General features: G+C 36.8%; 1 protein-coding gene across 1 annotated transcript in view; it reads left to right on the top strand.

Annotated features, from left to right (window-relative positions):
• The window catches only part of LOC142342259 (uncharacterized), a 55,251-nt gene extending 40,573 nt beyond the window's left edge, over positions 1-14,678 (top strand). The window contains exons 6-9 of the mRNA XM_075393536.1: positions 1,676-1,703; positions 2,388-2,576; positions 9,049-9,089; positions 14,223-14,678. Of these exons, the coding sequence (XP_075249651.1) occupies positions 1,676-1,703; positions 2,388-2,576; positions 9,049-9,089; positions 14,223-14,358 (394 nt within the window). The 3' untranslated portion in view covers positions 14,359-14,678. The remainder of the gene's footprint in view (positions 1-1,675; positions 1,704-2,387; positions 2,577-9,048; positions 9,090-14,222) is intronic.
• Positions 14,679-14,882: the final 204 nt, after the last annotated feature.

Below are 14,882 nucleotides of genomic sequence, written 5' to 3'. Positions count from 1 at the left end.
TAGTGATTTTGGTCACGCCGAAACAGGAAGTGGAGCAAAAAAGCGAGTGGTTTTGCGGCGTGAAATTTTTTCGCTCGAAATTTAAAGTGAAAAAACGGGGTTTGAACAAAAATTCGCTTTCTCGCTATTGGTTTTTTGTTCACATGCGGAAATTTCACTTTGATTTTTACAGTTTTTTTCGATTTTTTGGATCGGAATTTTTTCTAAATGGTTTTCCCAATCCATTCATAGTCCGTTCTTGGTCTAGTTTTTTGTTTGAATTAAATTTTTATTTCTCGCTAGTGGTTTTTTTTTGTTCACATGCGGCATTTTGACATTGATTTTGTTTTCTTATTTTTTGATCTAATTTTTTTAAATGGTTTTCTCAATTCACTCATTGTCCATTCTTGGTCTAGTTTTTCTGTTTAGTCAATAAAAATTCTTTGTACGTCCGGACTTGTCCTGCTATGTTTTTTCACTTCGTCTAACAGATTTTTGTTTCGTCTTACACTGATTTTCATGACTTTGATGACTTTTCATGACCTTGAGCTTTCAAAACGGGATGAACAGGTAAAGCTCAGCGGGCATCAAGTTTCATTGGAGGTCCTTTGCCGCGTTTGGTTGTCCTTCAAGTACTTAGAGTGGTGAAGTTACTGAGAACTTATATCACTTTAAAAAATGACTTGTGAAATCACTTAATGAACTTTAATTTTTATAACAATTTACTAGTTAAAGGTCAATAGTGTGCATCTAAGTATTGCCAAACCTGTTTTCGCTTATTCTTGAGTATGAGAGTCTTGAGTTTATGGTTTCGAATATTATTTTTTAAAAAAGCTCCCTTAGGGCTTTTTCCTTATAGAGCGTATGTGTCTCATAGAAATGACAGACCGGATCTAACCCAAAAAGTCTAGTGGTCTATTAAAGAACTAGTGGTCAATCTGTCTATCTTTTTTAATAGCCGCACAGCGATAGCTGGGGCTATTATTGGCCTTCTCTTGGTTTTTTTTTTATTTCGTCGTCATGATTTTTGTTACGACCATATGACGTCACAGCCACTTTTTGTTCATTCGTTCATGCAATTTCAACTGAAATGCATGTGTGACGTCATTTTTCGCTCTTAGTGGAGCGAGTTTTTTGTTCATGCGCGTGATTAAATTTTTGGTCACACTTGACTTACCTCACTCTCAAAAATGACTTCCTCACTTTGAAATTGACTTTTATTTACTTTAATTCAAAGAGATAAGGTCAAATGGGTGTGTGTCACTCTAAATGAAGGTTATTTGAGATCAGCTAATAGAGGCAGCAATAACTTATACAGATTTTTAATCAAAATCTAACAGATCAGCCTTCAATGAAAAGACGAATTTTTTTGGTCTGTCTTTTTTACTGTTTTTTAGACTGCCGATCTACGAATCTATTGCGGCTATTTTCTGGCAACCTGCCAGCTATGTTTTTAGTTGCTTCAAATCCATGGAAGGCCTGAAGCGTCTACCGCGGGTATTTTCCGGCAATCTGCCGGCTATGTTTATGAAGGGTTATAAAAAACGGGACATCTGGCCTAAGAGGGCTCGCTGGTCACAACTCTCTTAATAAGTTGTGACCAACTTGTTCTAGTACGTACCAGAAAATAATTTATTATTACTTGCCAGATCGCCACTGACTTCTTTTCAAAGGTTTCAATCAAATTTTTTTGCAGTGAAGATATGCAAACAAACCCACTTCCAGTAAGTTTAAGTGTCATCTGTTGAACTGTTCTGCTTTCTCAGTTAATTTTTCAAGAACATTATATATTGTTGTTTGGTTGAACAATTCTCTGTGACACAAAGTGGAAGGTTGGAGAAATATTTTAACTCGATGATGCCCAAGCTCAGATCACGAATAGGAAAATTATAATATAGCTCAATTTCGTGGGTTCCCCAGTGATTAAAAAAACTAAAAATGTTGCAAGAATCTTGCAAGCTATCTGGCAAGAGAAAACATACTTCTTGCAAAATTCTGGCTAGTTTTGAATCTAATTTGCAAGATTCTTGCAAGATTTTGAATCAACATTTTTTTATTACGTGGCTGCAGGGGACGACTGGTCGAGCTAAAAATGAACGTTAAGCACTAAGTATGTCTGTAAAATACTATGAGGGTTAAGTTAGTGAGTGGAAGGAGTGGAAGTGAGGGGCTTCATGATTCAATCTGAGGGTTAATAATCTCGAGTCTTTCTTATTATAGTCCCACGCCATAGTAAATTAGTCCCCGGTATGAGCATTTGTCGAAAATGGTTCTGGGGATAACTTCTAGCAACATTAAGCTGGGAAGGGCTGTAACGGAAAAGGAAAGGAGCACCAGTCATGGTTTATGATGAAGTCGAGTAAATCTTAATGAGAGGCAGCTATATAAATTATCAATTATAATTTCAGTGTCTGGTGGTACTCTCAGTTTCGATTGAAACTATGAACAGACTGATGGGCAGGACTCCAAAAACAGACGTGCTGTTTGAATTCTATGGAATCCTAGACTCACCTGTCAACTACCTGCCTGCTCTTAAGGCCAAAAAGTTCACTCTAAGACAGGGCAGGAGCTACATAAACTGCATGCACTTCGAAACTGTTAGTCATTTGACACTATTTGGCATGCCAAAATACCCAATGTGCCAAAACACCCAAAGCAAAAATACCCAGTTTATTCCCTTTGATCTTCTCGTTCAATAATCCTACTACAGATGAGCAGTCTGTATTACGAGCATGTTTCGCATAATAATCCCATGTTCGGTTGTGTTGCGGCGGTTTCATATCAAATCCTAAGGGTCGCTGAGGTATGGCCATGGCCTGTGAGGTATGGTCAAATGAGCTTGTCTTACCTTTAAAACTTGGTCTATATAATTTTTACGCTACTTTATCTTAGATGTTTGCTAAGTAATCATTGTCGGTTAATGGGAACGCAGAGACAAATCTTGTAATCGAATAGTTAAATTAGAAATAATGGTTGACAACTGTGGCGATTAACACGAAATTCAGTCCATATTTATTACCCCAAACTACCGCACTTTTACATTCATGGTGATCACCTTTAATTTATAACTTCCTTAACTCCTTATGACATCCGATCTTAACTAGCTATTTACTCTGATAATTTACTTCTCTAAAAGATCAAGGGTCATCATATCACCTATAACAATATGAAAAGTTGGGGACAAATCTAGTATAAAAAGCACGTGTTAGCTCCTTGTTGCATTCACTCATTTCATAAATAACGAAGATGTAAATCAGCACGTGGATGAGGTACGTATATCTTTCCATACTTTAAACAATTAACATTATACTTTCAACACTCCTCCTATCATGTTAAGTGTTTGTTCCGAGAAGGACATCACGAAAAAGTGATACTTTGGTCCTCCCCAATGCTTTTGTAAGTGTGTCTGCCGGCATGCGATTGGTAGGTAAGTAGTTTAGCTCTAATAGTCGACTTTGGACTAAATTCCGAACAAAGTGCACTTTTAATGAAAAGTGCTTTGTCTTTCCGTGATTCATCGAATTTTTACTTAGAGCAATACAAGCTTGGTTGTCTACAAAGACGTTTACTGGCTGCTGGATTTCTAAATCTAATTCTCGTAATAGGTTAACTAAATGTACTGCTTCTTTACTGGCCTCTACTACGGCGTTAAGCTCAGCCTCAGCTGTTGAAGTAGATACACACTTTTGTAAATTGCTAGCCCAACTGATTGCACCTGAACTACTATTAAGTTTAAAACAAAAACCACTTGTACTTTTTCTATTGTCTATGTTGCCTGCCCAATCTGAGTCTGAAAATCCTGTTAACTCCAGTTTCTCACTGTTTCTAAAAATCACATTTTCTGATTTTGTACCTTTTGGGTAACGTAAACACCCTTTCCAATGTCGCATTCCACCTTGCCGCATTCCAATGTCGCCTTCCAGGATTTTCAACAAACAAACTCAATAAATTGGCTGCGTGCGCAATATCCGGTCTACTTGTTAATGCCAAATAGTTCAAACATCCCACTATACCCCTATAATCACATGATTGCATTTCTTTATGCTCATTGCTTCCTATTTCTGGTGAATCTAATTTTGATAGTTTCAGGCTAACATCTAAAGGTGTTTCTAGTGTCTTTGATTCGCTCATGTTAAACTTCTCTAGTAATTTTTCTACATATGCTTCTTGGCTTAGCATAATTTCGTTTTGTGTTCGCTCAATTTTTATATTTAAAAACCAGCTAAGATCTCCATAACTGCTAATTTGAAATTGCTCACTAACTTTATTTTTAAAGTTTTCACAAAAGTCTTCCTGCAATCCTAATATCACCATATCATCTACCCAAAGACACACTAATCCCTCTATACCATTTTCTCCTTTCTTTATGAAAAGACACTCATCTTGAATAGCCGGCGTGAAACTTAATTGGTTGAGAAAAGTTTTGATTGTTAAGTACCAATTTCTACCGGACTGTTTCAATCCATATAAACTTTTCCTCAGCTTACAAATTAATGGATTTCCTTGCTTGTCAAACTTTTCAAACCCTTCGGGCTGTTGCATAAAGATTTCTTCTTCGATGTCAGCGTTTAAGCATGCTGTTTTGATATCCATTTGTTTTAACTCGGTGTTTTTATATACTGCGTAGCTTATCAGTACACGAATTGTTGAGAGGCGTGTTGTTGGTGAGTAGGTTTCGTTGTAATCCCGACCTGGAACTTGGTTAAATCCTTTTGCTACGAATCTTGCCTTATACCTTGTTATCTCCCCACTAGGACCAAACTTAAGAGCAAAGTGCCAGCGGCTACCAATGGGTTTATTTCCTTTGTTCTCTACCAGTTCCCAAACTTTATTTTCCACTAATGAGTTGTATTCTAACTTCATTGCCTCGTACCAGTTTTTATCCCTAATTGCTTCATCAATAGACTTAGGTAGCAATTCGTTGTTAACAATTTCACCCAGGAAAGCTACCGGGTTTAAATCTCTATCACCATCTGAATGATGCTTGTTGACTATCTCCTCCTTCTTTTCTTTGACTTCAATAAACATTTCGTTTTCGTTGAAAGTTACATTGCGAGATTTTCTAACCTTAAAGACCCCTTTGTCATTTGGAATACCTACCAGATAAGTTTTGCTATTGTCTGAAGACCCTAAGAATATTCGTTTTTGAGAAGTTCTGTCAATCTTACCACGAAATTTTTTTTCAACATGAACGAAAGCTGAACAACCAAACACTTTGATAGATTCTAAGTTAGGTTTCTTCTTGTACATTGCCTCAAAAGGTGTCTTCTGGATACCTGAATGGAAACAAAAATTTTTAATCTCACTTGCCATGTTAAGTGCATATGGCCAATACTCTTTTTCTAAACCTGACTGCTCTAAAAGACATCTAGCCATTGGGGTGATTGTCCCCCAATTCCTCTCAACCTTTCCGTTTTCTTGTGGTGTATACGGTGCCGAGAACTCAAGCCTAACGCCTTTTTGTCTACATAATTGTTTTGTCATTTGACACATATTCCCCTGCACCGTCACAAACTAAGGTTCCTGGTTGTCCTATATCTGCAAAGAACTGTTCAACTTTTTCAAAGGCCTCGTCCCTTGTCCTCAAAAAATATAGTTTCTGATATCTGCTAAAACTATCCACGAACCCTATTGCATACCTATGACCATCAACCGCTTCCGGTTGGATGGGCCCTAATATGTCGGTATGAACAATTTCTAAGACTTCACTTGCGCTTGTTCCTGAGTCTCTTGGTACTGGAAGTTTCTTGGATTTATTTAGCTGACATATTTCACAGTTTGCTAAATCATGCTCCTTTACTTTTAGCCCCACTGCGTGATCTTTTAATTTGTATATGTCCTCAACATTGTTATGACCCAAACGCTTATGCCACAAACTAAGGGAATCTCCATTTGCTAAGTTGCACTGCTCGCCGTAATCAATGTTGTGCCAGATAAATAAACTATCTCTTTCCTCGAAAGGGAAAACTGTTCCGTTCTTAGTTCGTATTTCTCAAGTCACACCAAAGACGACCTCATTGCCTGTTGCTCTAAGTTTTGACACTGATATCAGATTCCTTGTGTTGTTGGGAACAAGCAACGCATTATTTAATCTTATTTTTCGCGCTAAACCATTGGAATCCAAAACCCTAATTTCAACTGTTCCTTTCCCACTAATTGAACTTTTACTGCTGTTTGCATTAGTGATGGTACCAGAATACTCCTTGTCTATATCTATGAATAAACTTTCATCTCTAATCATATAACTGGTAGCACCTGAGTCTAAAACTAGCTCATTTGCAAGGTTGTTTTCCGACGTTTGAAAGAAGGAAAAGATCTCTTCTTCTTCTTCTTCTTCTTCTTCTTCTTCTTCTTCTAAATTCTGCTCCTCAACTAAATTTTGCGTGCCCCTCTGGTTGGTTCTCCTGCTTTGACTTACAAACCTTTTCTCATATTTCTGTTGTTTTCTACAAAATTTAGCTATATGTCCGTGCTCACCACAATTGAAACATTTCATTTGAGAAGCTTTGGTTTGTTCAGGAATCGTTTTCATAAACCTACATTCTTTTGCGATATGTCCCATTTTCTGGCAGTTGAAACATTCCCGTTCCTTATTAAAGAATACGCTCTCTGTTTTGGTTTTTACATTTTCATTATCGAAGTTTATCAGGTCTCGTTTTATTTCCTCTAGAGTTTTCTCGTCTTTGCTGTATTTCACGAGTGTTGCGAAATTTTCATATTCCTTCGGGAGCCCTTTTAGAATTATTGAGACAAACAGTTTTTCACTAATTCCTTCATTCACTAGTGTTAAGTTGTATTGCATATCATCTGCTCTGGTGAGATAATCTACTATACTCTCACTTGAAGTCTTCCTAAGGCTAGTTAATTGCGCTATCAATTTGTGTAGCTGGGGTCTCTCAAAACTTTTGAAGCGTTTACACAGTACATCCCAAGCTTTAGTGCAATCACCCTTATGTGGTCTAAGAAAAAGAACTGATGTTTTGTCTAAAGCCTGAACTAACTCGTACCACAATGTCTTCTTTTTCTCTTCTAGTTCTTCCCTCCCTTTTTCTTTAGCTTGCCTACGTTGCTCCTCCGAAGAATTATTTCTAACAGCTGGCTTATAATCTAGATAGGTGGTTTCTCCACTAAGAACTTTACCAAGTTTTAAAGAGTGCATACGAGCCTCAAACTGTTCATCAAAATACAAGAAATCATCCTCACGCCCGCTGAATACCAATCTTTCTAATTTTGAGCTCATTGTTAGTTCTGCCATACTTTCGTTTACTTTCCGTTCGTCTCAAATTAACACTTTAGCTTTAATTGTTCCCTACTGAACCAAAGACATGCTGCCCCGATTATGTCCTTTGTTTTTCTAAGCTAGTACTGCTCTAGGTAAATATTCTTTTGTAAAAAGGGTCGGGCTGTGAAAAAAATCTTGTTCGGACTTAGATCAAAACTCCTTTCCTTTCTACGCGTGTATGAATCAGTTGCCTGTTGGTGGCTGTGTTATAGGGCGACGAAGCGGTGAGTCGTTATGTTTGTGTATCCAAAAAATGCTTTCTAGCACCAGGTTAGCACTTGTTGTAATATGGTAGCACTTGTTAAAAAAAACACTAAGCAAAAAGAGTTTGGTCGACTAAATTAATCTAGATGTTGGTGTTCTGTTCGAGTTCTGTAATATCCCTGACAAAATCGAAAGCAGGACATTGACATTGAGCCAGGGTTTTTCTGCCGCGATTAAGCACGATGAGGATACCAACACCCTCCGAGGATAATGTACTCGAACCCTAATCCTAGTCCTAATTAAGAAATCTTTTTACCACCAACTTTTGTGTCTTTCGACCAAACTTGTATCTTACAGAAGCACAGCACACACAATTGAAAATGAAACAGTTGTTTAAGCTGAGCTGTTCTCAGCTATACTAAGCAATCCTGGTTCCCCGGCAGCTCTGTTATACAATTGAACCTCCGCGCTCCTTTTTGATTCCCCACAACAGCTCCACTCACTCTTCTTCACAAGCAGAATCCACTGCTTAGCTACACACACTTAGCACTCCACGATTGAAGTCCCCCAATCAGGTACACAAGCTCTCGACTCAACAGATGAAGTCCCCCAACCAGCTTCACAAACTGCTCACTTCTTAAGTGAAGTCCCCCAACCACTTACAAAAGCTTCCAACTCCACAATTGAAGTCCCCCAACCAGTCACACAAGCTTTCAACTCTTGCTTCTTCTGGTTTCACTTGGCCACTTCTTGACTACAAGGCTTGTCTCCCCTTGTCTTCTCTGTCTTCCTCCACCTGTGATTTCAGCGATCCTCTTATGTAGCAAAGAGGCGCAGCAACAACGTTTTTCTATTTACGATGGGGGTTGATTACTTAACTTAGAAAAGCTCTGGGCCCATAACCTGTCGGTTAATGGGAACGCAGAGACAAATCTTGTAATCGAATAGTTAAATTAGAAATAATGGTTGACAACTGTGGCGATTAACACGAAATTCAGTCCATATTTATTACTCCAAATTACCGCACTTTTACATTCATGGTGATCACCTTTAATTTATAACTTCCTTGACTCCTTATGACATCCGATCTTAACTAGCTATTTACTCTGATAATTTACTTCTCTAAAAGATCAAGGGTCATCATATCACCTATAACAATATGAAAAGTTGGGGACAAATCTAGTGTAAAAAGCACGTGTTAGCTCCTTGTTGCATTCACTCATTTCATAAATAACGAAGATGTAAATCAGCACGTGGATGAGGTACGTTTATCTTTCCATATTTTAAACAATTAACATTATACTTTCAACAATCATTAATTTAATTATAACAATAGGGTAAAATAATTTGTGTATTTTGTGTTTTTGTCACATTGGCTAATTTGGCATTGGGCATTTTGTCCTGACACAGGAGATCAGATAATGTGGAAAAGTGATTAGCAAAATATTGCTTCAAAGAAAAGGTCAACTGTCCATAAGTTTATATTGTTAACCTAACTGGTGCTGATTCAAGACAAAACAAAGATCTTGTTTCAATTTTTTGTGGGTAAAATTTTGCGTGCTTGAGTTTATGCTTTGTTTTAGGACAAGCCAATGTCAAAAGTGGTTCGCAATCATTATATGAGGTAAGGATTTGAAATAACATGCAATTTCTAATACATCTATCCAGCGAAGAAGCTAAAAATTGGAAAAACTCCGTACTAGTTGGCATAACTCTTTGTTAAATGCTCTCAAACACAGTTTTTAGCAATCATTTTTGTATTGTTGGACTTCTCATTGTATGTACTTGTTGGCAACGACAATTATTTGTCTTATAAAGTTTTGCTCCAATTCAAAATTTCAAGCAGCATGGTTTGGTTGGCGTCAGCATTATAGTAAAAAAGATCATTCCTTTGCCTCAATACGAAAAATATTGTAAAATTAGCAGTAAAAGGACTTAAAAAGGACTGTTGGTTGTTAAATCAACAAAAATTAGTGCCTAGAGATGAGTGTTAAGAATGCGTCAGATTTCTGTAAAAAAAATAGATAAAAAAGTTTTTCTTTTATCTACGAGAGTTTTAGAACTTCACAGAGGAGAAATGCCAATCACAACATAATGCAAACTTTCGACCACCTTTGATTAGTGCAGTAGAGTTTCGTGGTTTTTCCAAACATGTGCCTTTTGTCTTTGCTGATGCTTTTTATGTTTCGATTGGTGACAATTAACTTACAGAGTTGCTAACTGCTCTCGAACGCAATTTGACGCAATTAACTTGGGTAAACTTGTGTGCAAGTTCTTTATGCAAAGTTTTGGATTGACAGGTTTTGTTTTTTCCTACGGAGCGTTCTTCGCTCTCAATTTGTTTTTTCACGTTTGACTTCTGCATGATTTAAATTGATCTCATTCCGAAATGAAGTCTGGTGCTACAAAACGGTAACCCTAAGCGATGAAGTAGCAAAATCTTTATAGGTTAGTTATGATGTCAGACTGGAAACCTGGGGGCTGCGAGATAAAACCCCTCTTGGGTTGGAATTTTTGCATCAATAAGTTCAATTCCGTCAAATTGACTAGCCTGTCGTTCGAGAACAGTTTGACCTACATTAGTCGGTTTATTTTTCCAACAAACTTTCAACCCTCAAATTGCCAGATATTTGTAGAGGAGCAAAAGCAGTCTCAGCATTATAAATTCAAGCTTTGGGGGATTTTGATTAGTGCATGCACCGACCTCAGCTACCGATCTCCACCGCTTCCACCCGAAAGATGTAAACGCACAAATTTGTGGTATAGTTGGAGATAGAATAGCTTTTGTGCATGATAACAATTCGAAATTTTAAAATTTGCTATGTGCAGTCTGTCAGTTTTTTGTGTGCACAGTCTGATGATGAGAGAAATGTGAACCATTCTGTGCAGCGTTGACCTATAATGTAAATGAGGCTGCAAAGAATAAGTACAGACTGGGATCTTTTCTAATCGACTCTGGGCAGACTGGCAAAAGTATTTATACTGTTATTTGTCTGGTTCAGTAATGGTTACAATTGAAATGCAATGGTACAGCAATGAAACTCACTACGACTAAGGTCCACGCAGTAACGTTTCGCAGTTTTCTCAGTAAAGTTCTACATGCAAACACTGTGTTTGCTGCTGCTTCGTATGCTTCTAATTAGTGACAGCTGCTGATAGACTTTGAGAGATTTTTAGCCAACCTTGTTTTGATAAAAATCTTTAAAAGTAAAATTTTGGAAAAAGCCATCTCCAAAAGTTTTATTATGCTCTTTTAGGCACAAAACTAAAATCGAAAGTATTTGAATTTACTCCAAAGTCTATACCTCTAGAATGGCAGTCAAAAACATTAGAATTTTCAGAGACAGTAAAATTTATATCAATTTTTCACAAAGAAATGTCCATAAAGAAATTGCTTTGAATAGCAGCGTGAAATGACATGGATAGAAGACCTTTTTCGCTACTTAATGAAGTTTAATTTTTCTAAGGTCTTTCCAGATTGACTCATCTTTGCTAAAAGCTGCTTTTGATACTTTCTTTAATCCAATGGTTTTTTCCAGTCTCCCTAATTGTAGATGCATTCAAATAAAAGCACAAATTGGTGTTCTTTACAAGATTCTAAAGGATTAAAATCTTGATGTCGGTTTAATCATATCTCTAAATATTGTTGGATATTAAATGAAGCACTTCATGAAAGTTTTTTTCTCGGATCTTCTGGTTAGATTCGCTCCTAAAGGTTCATAGTCTTTTTAATAGCCGCACAGCGATAGCTGGGGCTATAATTGGCCTTCTCTTAGTTTTTTGCAAGTCAAAGAAATTGAATTGTATTGGGGCGCTGTCTTTTTTTAAAGATCGGTTCGCACATTTTTATGATTTTTGAAGTCAAATAGGAGTAGTGATTTTGGTCACGCCGAAACAGGAAATGGAGTGAAAAAGCGAGTGGTTATGCGGCGTGAATTTTTTTGCTCTAATTTTAAAGTAGAGTGAGAAAACGGTGTTAAAACAAAAATTCGGTTTCTTGCTAGTGGTTTTTTGTCCACATGCGGCAATTTCACTCTGACTTTTACTGTTTTTTCGATTTTTTGGATCCGATTTTTTTCTAAATAGTTTTCCCAATCCATTCACAGCTCATTCTTGACCTAGTTTTTTGTTAGAATGAAAATTACATATCTCACTAGTGCTTTGTTGTTCTCCCTAGCAGCATTTTGACATTGATTTTCTGTTTTTTTTGTTTTCATTTGATTTTTTTAGAAATTGTTTTCCCATTTCACTCATAGTCCATTCTAGGTCTAGTTTTTCTGTTTAGTCAATGAAAATTCTTTGAATTGTACGTCAGGACTTGTCCTGCTATGTTTTTTTTATTTCGTCATCGCAATTCTTGTTTCGACCATATGACGTCACAACCACTTCAAATCTGCTTTTTGTTCATTCGTTCATGCAATTTCAACTGAAGTGCGTCTGTGAGGTCATTTTTCGCTCCTATTAGAGCTATTTTTTTGTTCATTCGCGTGATTAAATTTTTGGTCACACTTGACCTACCTCACTCTCATAAATGACTTCCTCAATTTGAAATTGACTTTTATTTACTTTAATTCAAAGAGATAAGTTCAAATGGGTGTGTGTTACAGTAAATGAAGGTTATTTGAAAGCAGCAAATAGAGACAGCAAACACTTATACAGATTTTTAATGAAAATATAACATATCAGACTTCAATGAAAAGACGAATTTTTTGTCTTTCTTTTTTACTGTTTTTTTAGACTGCAGATCTACAAAGCTATTGCGGCTATTTTCGGGCAATCTGCCAACTATGTTAATCTTTTTGTTAAAACAAGATACTTCATGCAAATTCGTTTGAAGGAGTGAATCATCAGAGGTGTACGATGACTTCAGATCTAGATTTGAAGTGTTTTGATGATATTGTTTCTTTTTAAATGGGAAGCAAAATTGAATTTGTTGAAATCAACTTGGTTTTTGTTGCCTCGATAAAAATTGCTCCTTTAAAATGAATCTGAGTCTCAAATTGATTTTATTTCGTAGGGTTAATTTTTCTATTATCATTGATCTTTCAAATTATTTTCTTGAAAATGCTGACTAAAAAAGTTATTGAAAACACAGAGCTCAGTACAATTTAAAACTGTCATTTGAGAATCCAGCAAAATTTATTTGATTAAATGAATTGTGTGTTTTCTCTTTAAAACTTTCTAATTTTTGGTCAATATGAAACACAGCGAACGCTCAAAAAGCAATGAGCAGTGTTTGAATTCAATTCAGATGTGCAATAAAAATAACTGGAAATAACTTTCCAAGTTTTCAATAACTTATCAGTCCCTAGCTCCTTCTGTCCATGGTGTTTTGAAGTATCTTGGACATATTTTCAGCTGAGTCTTGTTTGTTTCTTTCCATAAATGAAATCCTAATTTCATTAATTTTTGATGCAGCAGTAGGAGGCGTTGATGGGAGATCTTAAGTCGTTTTTTGCTCCTGAAAAAAATTATTGAATTGGTTTGAGGTCTACGCTAAAAAGAGGTCTACGCCTAATGCTCAGGAAGCGAAGCATGGTGATCATTCTTAGGAAAATAGTATTCAGCTGATAGGGAAAGACGCATATTGAGATACCAGTTTCGATTTGAAGGGCTAAAAACCAACAATGGATAGTCCAAAGATCAGAATACAAAAACGAAAAAAAAACTAATGCTTTCAGTGTGTATGTCAAGTGTATTAACTGCCAAACTGTGATGGAAATGCTCAAATGTCGACCCTAATATGATAGCCGTTTTCCTCTTTTTTTCCCAACGGAACCACAATCGTCAGCGAAAAACTGGATTTCAACCATAGTCATGTATTTTTCAGCAAACTGGACTCTTGTCTCCTCTGACTCGAATTTGAAACTTTCTACGTGTGAACGGTGTAAAACATTTTTATATATCACAAAATCGACAACCTATCAAAATTGTTGAAAAATCGACAACCTATCAACTAAAGGTTTTTACCAGTTCAAAATGGTGTAAATCAAAGTAAATCGTAAAGAAAGAACTAGCTGACCAAGTCTTCAGCCGAATATCTAATTGTCATTTTTTTCTACATTTTTTGCTGTTATCTGCCAAGAAGGTTTTTTTTTCAATTAAATCAAAAGAAAAATCAAGGGGCTCTTGCGTTTTTGTTCCACAATTCTTACACAAAAAATGAAAAAAAATTACAAAACTGCAAATTTTTGCACCGTTGGCGGAGAGTTAATTGAAGACCAGAGAGTGAAATATTAGTTCTTGCTGGATTGTTAATTGCTCTGGAACGAAGTTTGTAGCAATCAGATTAGTCCTCAGGTCTTTTTTTAATTCTCTTTTTTGCATGACCGGTTTTTCGTCTGACCCACTTGACTTCTCGTCCTCTAAAATGGAATAAACGGGTAACGCTCGGAGGGCATCAAGTTCTCTTAGAGCCTTACGCCTAACCAGTCTCTAAGAATGCGAATCACCGAAGCTGTTTCGAGAAGACAATTTCATGGTGTGAAGGGCAGTTCTTAAAGTTTGCCCCCCCCCCCCTCACTACCACCCCCCAACTCTACCTTCCCCCTCCCCTCTCAACCATTACCCCCTCTCCATCCCGCCTCCCCCATTGTGGTCACCCCACCCCACCCCCCCACCCCCCTCATTGCTAGCATCCCTAAACCCGATGTTTGTCGGTTATGTTTTTCCATGTTAAACTTGAGAAATATGCTGAAGCATGAAGTCTCAACCATGCTCGTTTAAATTTTGATGAAATGTGTTAAATCTGTCTCAGGTGTGTGGGCAAATGGAACATAAAATTGCACGCGGTGATCGCCTACTCAGCCAGACATGCTAAACAGGAAGAGGCAAGGAAAGCACAGCTGAGAGTGTCACAACACGAAACAGAAGTAGAGAAATACTTCAGCTGAGAAACACTTTTCTGCTGCAAATGTCAAGCGATCTCAAAAGATATAATATATAGTCCAGGCTGAAAAAGTTATATAATTTCGTGAAACCGAAGAACGCAAGCCTTGAAGTTTTTTGTTCAAAATTTTACTTTAATACGAGTTTTTAGAAACGAGGATACTGAAAATAAATTTTGATCGATTTAGAATACTAGCTAGCATCATTTTGAATTTTCAAATTGCATGCGTTCAAGGCCTGCTGTGTTTGACCATCAACAAAGGAAAGTAAAAACTCATCTCCAGTTATTGCTCGAATTTCTGTTGTAATTTATGTTTTCAGAAAACTGTTCTCCTCTTTTCATATGAGCAACTAAGTTTCGTAAACCCTACGGAAAAGTTGATCCAATTTTGAAATAATAAATACCCTATTATAAATTGTGACGATGGTTGTTAAAATTTTTGTGGAGCAGCTAATTTTGCCAAGAATTGGCTTTTGATATTCGGATCAGTTTTCATACTTGGATATACAAACGATTAAAACTTGCTTA

The sequence above is a fragment of the Convolutriloba macropyga genome, chromosome 7 (genome assembly GCF_964194025.1).
Source record: "Convolutriloba macropyga chromosome 7, txConMacr16.3, whole genome shotgun sequence".
NCBI lineage: Eukaryota > Metazoa > Xenacoelomorpha > Acoela > Convolutidae > Convolutriloba > Convolutriloba macropyga.
This window is presented reverse-complemented; position numbering and strand designations above follow the sequence as displayed.